Genomic DNA, 13,150 nt, shown 5'->3' with positions numbered 1-13,150 from the left:
TATATCAACTTTAAAAAGTTATAGATTTGAAACTACTCAATCTTTCCATCAGTTGTATGAGTTTTTTAAAGTCATCAGTGCAAACAAATTGACCCAACCCCCTTCCCCCTCTTTACGGCTTTTTTCGCCCCAGGTACTTAAATACTCAGTTTTTTTTTTTTTTTTTTAATCTGGCTCAAAGAAGGCTATGCAAAATGTGTTTAAGAATGTCTTCCATAGGAGTAAATAGTTGTAAAATGATAGCTTGAACAAAAAAAAAAATGATACTTTCTCTACCGAGGCCGATTACTCGCTAACTGGCATTAGTTTGTTTCTGCTCTGGCATGACGGTAAATAGCACTGAAGTAGCAACAAATTTTATGAAAATAAGTGACCTAAGTGGAGTAAACAGTTCAGAAAACATGGTGAAGTAATTTTACTATTCTACTGGATATTTATTTTAATTATTTTATTTGTAGCCTGCTAATGTATTTACAGAGCATGTTAAATAAATGGAAATGAGTTTTTGTAATTCAAATATTTCTAAATAATACGACTTAGAGCTGTAATTGCAGTACTGTGACACCTGGCAACCGCTTTTTTTTTTTTTTTTTGCTCAAGGTTATCATCAGGGATGGGTGTGGAAAAAAGAACCAGTTCAAAAGTTTGTGATTCCATGTAATCATTCCTGAATTTTGAAGCCAGTTTCTTATTGATCCTGTTTGGAATAATGTCATTGTGATATTTACACAGTGCATGCAACCAGTGGACAGCCTGACATTCATAGATTTCTAGGGCTTGCAGGTTAACAGATTACACTACTCTGAATATTCTGATGAAGGATGCCAGATTGCCAGCAAAGATGCAGTAATTTCACAACTAAAAATCCACACCAATTTAACTATACACTACTAAAAATGACACCACATTATGAAACCCTGTCTGTCCTAAATAAAACATCAAAGATTGATTTTATTGCAGTCAAAAGATGATATAGCCATTTTAACCATAGCAATGCCTTTTAGAAGAGTGCATAGAAAATTTTACTATTACAAAACTATCCACCTTGACAGCAACTGTGACCAGAAATTTCCTTTGGCCTCTTATGGCCAGTGTAGTGCGATGCATGTATCGCTCCATGTTTCTGTATGTTTAACAACAAAATAAAAACAACAAAAAGAGAGAGAGAGAGAAAAGAAAAATGTAATACTCTCATAAACTCATTTTCCCCTGAGATCAAATATCTGTACGATCTCACACACAGACAAAAAAACAGGTAATACCTGGGACTGGATCCTAAAATATTAATTTACCATTTCTATATATGCAGTCCATTCCATGCTCCAGGACTTCTATTTAGCAATGCAAGCACACACAGCCAATGTCTCCACAACAACTGGTTGCTAAGGTGCTCGCATAATAGCAAGCAGTAAGAGTGAATGTTGCTTTCTGAAAGTCGTCCTTGACACTTCAGTTGTACCATGTAAAATTACACACCGGACAAAAGAATTACACTTGTTGAATGTTCAGATCAGTCTCTAAGGGCGTACACTCGCCTGACTTTGATACGGGCAGTTCCCACTCAGTGTCTGCGTGAATGTGAGTGCGAATGGTTGTCCATGTATATACTTTCCCTGCGACTGACTGATTTGTAGTTCAGGGTGTTGTCTGCCTTTCGCCCGAAGTTAGCTGTTACAGCCGCCCCCCACAGCACCCCTAACCAGGATAATCGCTGTTGAAAATGGGCGCACGGATGCATGACTGTTCAAATACATGACAAACTTTCTCTTTTTGTTTTCGCAAAAATCACTAGCTCAAAGCTAACAGTAAATGAAAAATGGCATTGATGACGTGACAAAAATGAGCATTGAACTCACAGCACTCTATCGAAATAATAAACACAAGACGTTTATAAAAGGAACATAACACTATTTTCAGGTATATATTTTTCAAACCTAGAGAAAACGAGTTGCAGTAACTATTCGATCGTGACTTGTACATTTTTTTTTTGTTACTCAAAGTGCATATCTTATTGTGTGCAACACAATATTTTTCTACCCTGAATTACAAATTTAAGGATGAAGAAGCGAATCGATAAAGAATTGAAACGTTACCTTGAATCAAACATGTAATCACCAAAATCTTATAAATTCCTATCCCTGGTTATCATACTGTCAGACTCTGATATGCCTCTTGTAATTTCGGTATAATCTTTCCTAATTAAGGCTGCTGCGAACGGTCTGTGTTTAGATATCTTGTCTTTGCTACGTGCCAGCAGTAATGCTCGTCTGACATCAGATTTAGTCCTAATCCCCACTTTCAGCATTCTTGCCTTTGCTACCCCTCGGGCTTCACAGGAGACCTTATGAGAATCATTTGACTCATACGATATTGCTGCTTCGGGCTTTTTTTGGAGTGGGGAGAACGAGCAATTTGTTGCCCAATTCTCTCAAGACTGTATTATGTTCCAGAAGACTTGTCTCGCTTATTAGATATGTAATTCTCAGAGCAAGATAGCAATGTAGACACTTTGAATATTGCATTCACATGAGATACGATAACACATTATTATTTGTTCTGTTTTCCTTCATACGCTAACCTCATTTCACATCTTTTCACATCTTTTGTGTTGTGTTGTATGCGCACTGCATGCTTCATTGGAAATCTGCTTCAAAAATGCACCAAATATTATGAGTGTTTTTTTGGTTAAGCCGCAGCTGATGTTGGCCTCATCATGATCTCAATTTTTTTTCATTGTGCAGATTCTTATTACCTTAGTATCTCAAAGTCCAGTTATTTTTTTTTTTTGTGCAGGCTGCACCTCATCACACATTAAAGTAAAGCAGGTGAACCGCCATAAGCATAAACTTTTAGACAGAGGGGAAGAAAAAAGACAAAAGGTGAGGATAGAAAGTGGCGAAAGACCAAGAAAATCAGTATGTTGGCATCGTTACCTTTTTTTATTTAAGTCATAGTCATCACTAATTTACTTTAACACAGTAGCAAAGTAAATCTGTACTTAGTATATAACAACACTTCCAGACTCAAAATAATAAAATAATAAAGGTAAGTACAGCAATTGATGGAAATTTAGTGCTTTTTTTTTTTTTTTTTTTTTTGCAAGATTCAGCAAATTTTCCGAATGGTAACTGATTACAAAGCCTTTATTCTTTGGTATGAGTGATAATAGACCCATGCATGGTTAGTTGAATGAATGCACGGATGAATAAAAAGAGAATTGGTACAGATTTTTAAATTGAATGGGTTTGATTTGTTTTTCTCCGATTCATCCATTTGTTGCTATATCGCAGATTTTTGTTTTCCTTTTTTTCCCCCAGACATTGAAAATGCAGATTTACAGTGTAAGCCCGTAAGAAAGTGGGACTGTCCAAAGCTTGGAATGACTTCACACAAAAAGGCCATGATGTGAAACTGCGTGTTTACCTAAAAATTAACATTGTTAGCTAAAATAATCTAGCCAACAACTGCTAGTTACAACGACTTGGAAAGATGGACACAGCCACCTGCGCACTTTCAGTAGCTTTACTGAACAAACGCTGACCAAATGAACACGTAACAAGCACATTTATACACTACCTGCAAGCCACGCAGCTGACGCCTAAAAGCACTCAACATCAGATTGGTTAGCAGTTTGGCTGTTTCCAGGCAGCCACTATCCTGAGCCAACACTTGCCATTGCTACACTCTCATTTGCTGACTCCCACATTTAAAAGCCACACAAATCTGGAAAAAAATATTATGGTGATTCCAAGTGGGCACCGATGATATCTGCACCTCACATCCACATTATGTAAATACATAATTATGCATAAAACATTTTTTTTAATGTACTGAATAGTAATAAAACGTATTGTCAGTACTTTGCTCCTTTTTATCTGTCGCAGGCGGTTCTCGAATCCTTCACTTATGAGTGCTGCAACCTTGGCGTTTTACCATTTAGAAGTTATCGCTCGATCATTTTTGGGTTTTTTTTTGCTTTTTGTTGAGAGCAAATATTTGACTTCTGAGTATTCTACAAACACTCCACCGCTCGAATGAAAGGATAAATACGGCAACTTAACCAAGCTACCGAATCATGCGCAATCGGTGATCTTAAAGTCTTTTGGAAGTATTATGAACAATATTAACATCAATGACATGTCTAATATCTCTAAAATAAAATGTTGTTTTGGCAGGGGACCAGAAGTTGGGGACAATGCGAGTCCACGTGCACACCAGATTTTGTTTCCTGTGTGTGCTCACATTCCTCTATCAGCAGTCCAGCCACTGTCACGGAAACGGGCACCATGGGCAGCACCGCGGCCATCACCACGCCAACCACACGCACAATGACTTACAGATATCTGAGGCTCCATATGTGAGAAGACCTACTCTCACTGCAAACTTTACCCATCCTCAGGGGGGTTCTTTAAAAGAGGAGCAGCACTTCTACATCCAGCAATTGTTCAGGCGTTATGGCAAGAAGGACCGACTCGATTTTCAAGGATTTCAGAGTCTCCTGCTTAGCCTAGGTCTTGGCAGAGTGAAAGTGCTAGACATCGATCACGACAATCTCGGACATGACCACGTCGCTCATCTAGACATTCTTGACGTGCAGGAGGGCCTCCATACGCACGGCGAAACTCACGGCAGCGTGCGTCACAGCCCCACCTCCCGCCATCCGCACAAGGAACAAGGTCCCACGCAGTGCACTCAGCACACCAAGGGAGTCAGCACAGCTCCCGGGGCATCGAGAGAACAGCCCCATAAACACAATCAAGATCACACCCACAGTCATACACACGATGTAGACCATAGACCCGATCATGCTGAGGAGGATGACGGCGAACACGCACAAATGAGCACAGACGTGCCTCCCACTAACCAGGAGCACCCATCTTCTGCCCAAATGGACACGCCTCGTACCCCCCAAGACGTGCCGTCTTCTCCTGCCCCCACGGACGTAAAGCCCAAGAGGCAAAGAAAACCAGGCAAGGTCCGAGGACAACGAGGGCAAAACAAAACTTTACCACCTCCCACAGCCCTGTCTGATAATCACGACCACAAAAATGGAGGTGATCACGGTCACGACTATTTACATAAAATCAAACGAGAAGCACCAGGGGAGGCCAACGCTGCAACAGTTCCAGGCCCTGTTGTGTCTGGACATGCAGGTGGCTTGTCTCATCAGCATGAGGAGGTAGGGAGTACAAAATGAACCCCGCAAGTGATGACAGACCCATCTTTTTCTTTGTTTCTGTCAAAGATGCAAGGAGTTTGTTTGCATGCTTAAAAATTTCATAGGCAGGCTATTTGAATTTGACTAGTGTACTTGTAAAAATGTAAAGAGTTTGCTCTGTCGGGAATCTTGAAGGGACAATTGAAAGTATTTCAAATTGTATGGCAAAAACAGCATGAATTATTTTTTCTCTCATGGAGCCAGCACTTCATCACCCGGCTGGCGTATTACTCAAGCCAATTAATGTCGCCGGTCTATGTACACTATGTGGCACATGTATTGGACAAATCACACACACCCCTCCCACACACCACCACCGACATACACATTTAAACTCTTAAAAAATGTTTAAGGTTGTATTTAAAGGGCAACTTTCTGAATATTTTGAATAATAGCATTGCATTTTCCTTTTCTTTTATTGAAGAGGGGGGGAAAAAATCAGTCAAACTGGTATTCAAATTGGGATGTCAGGGTTTGTTTTAAGGCCATTTTGCCCTACTGCCACTCATGCGCAGGGAAACTGAAGGTACATGTACAGATGCAAGCATTTCTCTACATTACACAAGTGAACGTACTGTATGTGGCTTGCGATGATTGATTGATGTTGACTGTAGTTGGGGGAGATAGTTTAAATAAATAATTCAAATGATAAACTCAGTCACGACCATCTCCCATTTAATTACTTTAAAACTCAGTCAAAAACTGTGGGGAACACTTCTTATGGTATTTAGCCCCACTGTTGCTTAACAGCCAGCAGAAGTTTTACCTGTTTAATTTCACACTTGACAGGTAGGCAAGGCCAAATTCAAGAGATTATTCCATAATACATCAGTCAACCATGCGATGTCTCCCTCTCCTGTCCCAGTGTTTGAACCTGACCCAGCTCCTCAACTACTACGGGCTGAGTTCCAACACCCTCATCTCTCCGAGCCAGTTCACCTATTTGTGCCCCGCCCTGCTGTACCAGATTGACAGCCGCGTGTGTATCCGCCATTACAAGATGGACGTGGAGCAGGAAGCCTTGGAGAATGGCAATTCTGGTATAGTGAATAGTCTCATCGATCTGGCTCACTCGGGCAAGTGTGTCAATAGCGTAATGTTAAAATCAAGCTGTAGAAGTTGAACCAAAGCAGCCATAATAACACAGCCTTTCATTTACTATGACTAGAAAGAGCAGTAGAATCAGTTGTCCTATGATCAACTTGAACTCTCATTATTCTGTCAACTCAGAAGAGGTTTTAGTTATTTCATTTATCACAATTTTTTTATTCAGTCTTTGAAACTTTAAAAAAAATTTCTCAAGCAAAATAAAGTGCATGACATTAATGTAAGATGTCAGAGTAAGCCTTGTTATTAATTAAATACATAACCATAAAGGAGACACAAACACACACACACACACAAAGTGCCATGTCATGTGAATGCTCTGACAAAAGGGGGAAGATACGAACATATTTAACTCATCAGTTTAACATCATTTGGGGTTTTGTTGAGTCGGAAGGTAAAATGTCCTTTAATCTTTTAATGGTTATCCGCATTTTGACATAAGCAGAACGGAAAATGGATGGATGAGTAAGCCCATACTCATTAATGGGCTTGAGTGAGTATAAATACAAGATTGCCTGTGTGTTTACATGCACCCCTTCCCAAAACAAAAATACAAATAGAAGCCCTAATCTGATTATGTATCACTTTTAAAAGTCAAATTCGCATATCCAAAATAGGCTTGTAGCTGTAGCCATCTTCAGGACTAATCAAATACTCTCCCCTTCCCTCTGCCCACCATAAAAAATAAATAATAATAATTGAGTACACATAGAGGCAATAAATTTAAAAGTGTGTGGGGCTGGGGAGTATTGACACTTCCATAATTTAAATTTTTTTTTTAATACAGAGTCAATTTTGGGGCTTTAAAATGTACATAAATTAGTAGTGCTGTGAAAGCTGGCAATTGTTTCTTTCTGTATTTTTTCAAAACAACACTAAAACCACATAGTAATGTCACAATGAATACTGTACTCTCATCTTTTCATTTTTTTTTACTTCCTTTCACTTTCCTTGCACTACATTCTGGCAGGAATGGAGCAAGTTTGTAGTGGTTGTTGAGAGTTTGATCAAAATGGGGATAGTCATTTTAGCTTATTTTTGGAAATCTTCAGTCACTAATTGCTTTAATTTCACCCTTTAATTGACATCAAAATAGTATTCATGGAAGTTTTTATGGCTTTTACTGACAAACACTTGTTAATAACCTCCAACAGCTGCTACAGTCCGGGAAACGTGTTTATACCCCACGGCTGTGACACTGACAGTGTTTTGAGTTAATTAGTTACAGGATGTGGACCAATGTTCATGAAGCCATAAAATTTGCTGCAAATTTAAAGACTAGTATTCTCTATTTATGATGACAAAAAAAGTGCATGCCTCAGAGAATAATTTAACACTAAGTTTTGTACACGTTTACGAGTGATTACCCAGGTGTAGTGGTGTCACAGTACCAGAATTCTTACTTCGATAATATACATTGGTGGGAAAAGTGTTTTCCAAAGTGGTCATGAGTGTAGCCTGGTATCCGAGTTGGATTCAAAGCACTCCAAATTAGACTTACGTGTGGCACACGCCCACGCTAAATTGTCGCATGCTGTTCATGCTATCGATCTGCTGGTGATACAGACTCGAGTCTGCATCGGACAACACAGGACAATCCACCCTGTGTAAGACTGACTGACCGAATTTGTTCACATAGCTTCGCGAGCTGCATACTCTGAGGTTACGTCTCAGTGGCTAACGCTATTGTGTCTGCAGGAGGCAGACTATTGGCAATCTGAAGCCTTTTCACTCTCCCAGCTCCCACACAGTCAGACACACAACTTGTCACAAGGCAGACAGTCATTGGCTAACTGTCTGCTTTTTGGGTACTAGCCTTTAAGACACAGTGTGAGTTGAGCGCTGTGAAGTAAATTTCTTTCTTCGCTACGGTACTTTTTTTTTTTAAATACGTCGTTCAACACTACCCACGTGTCTTAATGAAGGGTCTCTAATATTGTGTCAAAATAAAAAAAAATGCTAACGAATTACATACAGCACATTTAATGGTATGGATGTGAATCGAATAACTGCGTCCCGTCATATGATTCCGAGGAATCGATGTGTTTGCTTGGCCGATGATTCCAGACACAGATCTTTCATAGTGTCCGTGACTGTAACACTACAACAGTCGCTGAGTTGCGTCATCCTTGCGTCACACTCTTCAGATATGACCATTGAGTGTAATCACTTGGTTTTGGGGGGATGAATCTGTCCGTCTGCAAATGCTAGATATGGCTTCCATTACCCTGACGACTGGAGCCGTAGCTAAGAAGAAGTGACAGTTACTCAGTGTAGCCAACTAGGCGACTTTATTATGATATTTTGTTTATTTCGGACTCTTTTAGCATTAACCAACAAATCTACTGACTTTTTGTGGTGTCCCACACACCCCCACACTAAGTGACGCTTGTGGCCATTAGCCACCACAGGCTAATTTGACCAACTAAGTTTAAGTGGAGGAGAGCTTGCAGATAAGGATTAGGAAACTTTATACATCTAGATACTCTCCTGTTTCACCATGCATTCTTTTTTTTTTTTTTTTTTTTTTTTATTGAAAGCGAAGGACGCTCTACTCTGGATGTTCCTGTATCAAATGTGCCTGAGGCAGTCACTGTTACAGTCGTAAAAATGGAAATGTTAACAAGGAAGATAGAATGAACAAGTGGAAAGGGCTAAGAAAAGCATCTCGTTAGTGGAAAAAAATCCTCAGGAGGTGAACGCTGGACCAGGATTCATCCATAGGCATCACCACACACCATGGGAGCTTTCTTACATTTACCCCCTGCTGGGAAAGTGTAGTTGTTTTCTCAGTGGTCTCACGATGCCCCTCTTTTTGTGCTGTGCCAATTAGGAACACATAAGTGACACCCCGTGCAATTTTTCCTGAGACGCCGCTCACAGGAGAGTCATAATTGGAGAGAGGATGAGCACTAGTGGGTCTGCTTCACCGTTCGGTTCTGTTGCAATCATCAACTACTGAGCCGTCACCATCCAGTGCAAAATAAAATTCACTTTTACACCCCCGCCCCCCACCACACGCAGTACATAAAAACACAACCATGTCGGGGTAATGAATAGAGATGTAGATAAGCTGCATCGAGTAAAACTGCGGTTATGTACTGTCAGGCTGGTAGTCATTCGCCTCTCAGCGTTAGTAGTGGATTTCACTTGGCGCAACAAATAAGAACGCAGTCAACTGTAGCCTCTTGTTTTTTTTTCGAGGTGCAGTAAAAATGGTGGCAACAATAAAAAGAGAAAGTGAGGGTTGCAAAAAATGCGTATTCTGTTTTTCCTCCCTAACAATGAGGTTTGCTCGTAAGCATAAGGATGTGGTCCGTTGCCCTCCCAAGGTATTATCTTACTTTTATGGCAAACAGAACTTTTGTTTGTGTTTAAGAGAGAGAGGGAGAGCATTAAAAGAAGAAAACATAAACACCGCAAGGGTCTTCATGAGGCATAACATCACCTCTTGCCTTGTTGCTTGGCCACCTCATTGTAAGCCATTTGGGCCTCTGTTGACTTAGCTGCTGTAGATACATAAAGTGTTGCTTTTCATTGGACATCAACAATATGTTAAAAAGATTACTCACCTTTGAAACATGTTTTCTAATTATTCACTTTGTACAAAGAAGTTTTGGATCGTAGGCTTTTAAGTGAACTTTCAGGATGAAGCTAAAATGTACTTTCCAGATGGACTTAACTTGACCTTGCCTAAAATTTTGAACGTGTCCAACTGAAAATAGTCAATTTTAGCATGACTATCGGTATGAGTGTACGCCACTTCAGTCTATTGAATTCATAAGACTGCAGCAAAAGTGTGCGGTTGTCGCTTTCATGGACTTAATGCTACATCCATGTTTCTGTGGGCTTTAAGATGGCATTAACAAAGCATAAATACCTTTTTATTTCATCTCTATTGGGTTGTGACATGTAGAGAATCATCCAGATGTCAATTCTCCAAATTGTAGTGACAAACTGCCGTGGGTTCAACATGTTATGACTGCTCCTTGCCAAGAGAAACTTGTCTGTTTTGCGAGCAGGATGTTTTGCCAGGGGAAGTGGTTTTTTTTTTTTCGTAATGTTTCTTAATCCTACAGCTGGTTAATTAGACAGTGACAGCTTGATTCGGTCTCTCTAAAGACCACTCTGTCAGGCGGAAGACACATCGTGCGCTCACATATTTCCTCACCTGGGGTCCATTCGACAAGGATAGACAGCGTGTCTGCCATTGCAACTTTTACACTTATTAGTCATTTCTCTGGTGAGGTGTTTACTTGAGCTTTATCCTTGAAGGCAAGCCGTCCCGACTTGCAAGTATGCAGGTTTGTCGTCTTGCAAATCCCACTTTGTCAGGCTTCACGGTGGCATGATTGCCCGTCAAAAATAACTAAGCAGCACATATAAAACGGCAGCACAAGGCATGACAAAAGCGAGAAGAGACAGCAGGCTCGTAAGCAGTGGAGGCATCAGGTGGATTCACATCATTGAAACAATTTAGTCAGAAAGGGGCAACATTTCTACACTAAAAGCGCAAAAAGCTTTCTTTTTCAAAATACCAACTTGTGTGCATTTAACCTAGATGTCACTGTAGCAATGTCTTATCCAAATGTGGCAACCCCCCCCCCCCCCACCAATGCTCCTTCTCTCTGTCATTTCTCGTTCGCGTTTACTGGAAGTAAGGTGTGTACATTACATGCGCGCTGTGTTTCAATCAAGAAAAGCCCACAGCCAAATGTCAGTGGTGAAGGATCTGACTTCGGTTTAGCGAACACACCACCACTGGTGTGACATTGAATTTCATACTACATTAAGCATTTTGTCCTCTGTGACCGAAAAGTCATAAACCTTTTCACTTTGGCCTTCCACTGTTTTGACAGTTTAACTGATAGCATACCTTTTTATCACACTTCTATGCCTTGTGCCTTCAATCAACAGCGCCCTCCCCTCCCCACCGTATTTAAAAAAGAAAAAAATAAGTGCAATTCTGAAACTCAGAGAGCAAAGTAGAAACTGGTCATAAAATCGTTTGCTCCTCAGGGTCTACTGCTGACGCTTCGTTCCTTGATTTTCTTTCCAGTGTGGACCTGGGTGTGGGGCTTCGTGTCCATCACCATCATCAGTCTACTGTCTCTGCTGGGCGTTATTTTGGTGCCCATCCTCAACCAGTCCTGCTTCAAGTTCCTGCTCACCTTCCTGGTAGCCCTGGCTGTGGGTACACTTAGTGGTGACGCGCTCCTTCATTTGCTGCCTCATGTGAGTTGGCCATAGAATGCAGTGCCATGAAAAAAGTATCGTCTTTGTCAAGTGCTTATATTTTTGCATAGGTTCCCCACATTGTTAAAGATTTCAAACAAATGTAAATACCGTAATTCCGCACCTGGTTGCATGCCTCACAGAGTACATTTATAAAGGAAATACCATTTGGTACATACATACACAGAGTGTGTTTAACGAAGGGGTCACCAACGCGGTGCCCGCAGGCGAATGGTAGCCCGCGAGGACCATATAAAATGCCTGTGAGGTATGTTCTAAAAGTACCATAGGCCACAAATTGTTACTATTATTTCTGCTTTAAATTCTGAATCTGACTATCTTACGTGAATTAAAATTTTAAAATACCTGCAATATAATTTACTACAATAAATTAAAATGAAAATATTTCATGTACATGTAATGAACTGAATCGGAAATTTGCCGCAAACGGGTCACATAGCCCTTCATACGATCGGTACTCACAAAGTAGCCCTCACCCTCAAAAAGGTTGCTGAGCCCTGTTTTAACGCTAGTGCTAACGTTAACGTTGAAACACCCCCATGGATGCCATTTTTACCCAGTCGCCTCCTTATTGTACAGCATTGTGGTTAATAAAAAATAAAATGTGATGCTGGTTGAATTAATAAAAAACATTTTCTCAAATGAAATGACTGTTTTAAAATACACAAATTGAGGTAAGTAACCTTTTTGATACACATACTTGATCCCACCCGTTTTACTTTCTTTCTCTCAACAGTCTCAAGGGCAACACGACCACAGCGACGTGAGCCACGGCACGGATCTTGTGACAGACTTTGATGGAGTGTGGAAGGGCTTGACTGCATTGGCCGGCATTTACCTCCTCTTCATTTTTGAGCATTGTATCGGCATGTATAAGCACTACAAGGATCACAGGGTAAGAGAAAGTGGCGTCTAGTCGAAGATTGATCATGCCACATGAGCTTTTTTTTTTCCAGCTTTGAAGTCGTGGTGGTCATTCAGCCATTAAAAATCAGTGGTAGGAAGTAACAAATTAGAAAAGCAGTACTTTTAGGGTTGTTGCAATCAAACCTGATTGTTATTGGTTATTGGTTGAATAATTGACTACTAATACGCCCCCCCACACACACAATTAGTATGAGTGGCCCTCACCCAAGCCCCAGATACTTTGATACTGTATTTTCAAGCATCTGAACTTCAATTGAGCATTCTACACGTGAAAACATAACTGATTTATCTGCTTTCTTCTCGCTGGCTTGCAAAGTTTTTATCAAAATGAGTGTTGTTTACAAATATAATTCAGTTTTACTTTTCCACTGAAGTAGTGTTTCCTGTTACCAACTACCAGCACTTTTATTTGAATAGCGAATGAGTATGTTTCCAACGACTTAAGAATGAATGTGTTTCTTCTTGGAAGTCGACGAAGAATAAAAGTCAGGAGGGCAAGATTGGCAGGAAGTTGTCAGATCACAAATTAAATCGCCGCTCTGATGCAGAATGGGTGCACCTGAAGGCGCTCGGTGATGGTGAGTAAGCTCAACCAACCTTGCCCCATCCCGCCAGTAAAGGCCAGTTTTGACAGTTCCATTC

General features: G+C 40.5%; 1 protein-coding gene across 2 annotated transcripts in view; it reads left to right on the top strand.

The window, feature by feature from the left end:
* slc39a10 (solute carrier family 39 member 10) overlaps window positions 1-13,150 on the top strand; it is a 37,601-nt gene that overhangs the window by 13,247 nt on the left and 11,204 nt on the right. For both annotated transcript variants that reach the window (XM_061840718.1, XM_061840719.1), the window contains exons 2-6: window positions 4,176-5,179; window positions 6,084-6,258; window positions 11,385-11,560; window positions 12,318-12,476; window positions 12,978-13,086. In XM_061840718.1, the coding sequence (XP_061696702.1) occupies window positions 4,196-5,179; window positions 6,084-6,258; window positions 11,385-11,560; window positions 12,318-12,476; window positions 12,978-13,086 (1,603 nt within the window). In that variant the 5' untranslated portion in view covers window positions 4,176-4,195. The remainder of the gene's footprint in view (window positions 1-4,175; window positions 5,180-6,083; window positions 6,259-11,384; window positions 11,561-12,317; window positions 12,477-12,977; window positions 13,087-13,150) is intronic.

The sequence above is a fragment of the Syngnathoides biaculeatus genome, chromosome 14, assembly GCF_019802595.1.
Source record: "Syngnathoides biaculeatus isolate LvHL_M chromosome 14, ASM1980259v1, whole genome shotgun sequence".
Taxonomy (NCBI): Eukaryota; Metazoa; Chordata; class Actinopteri; order Syngnathiformes; family Syngnathidae; genus Syngnathoides; species Syngnathoides biaculeatus.
This window is presented reverse-complemented; position numbering and strand designations above follow the sequence as displayed.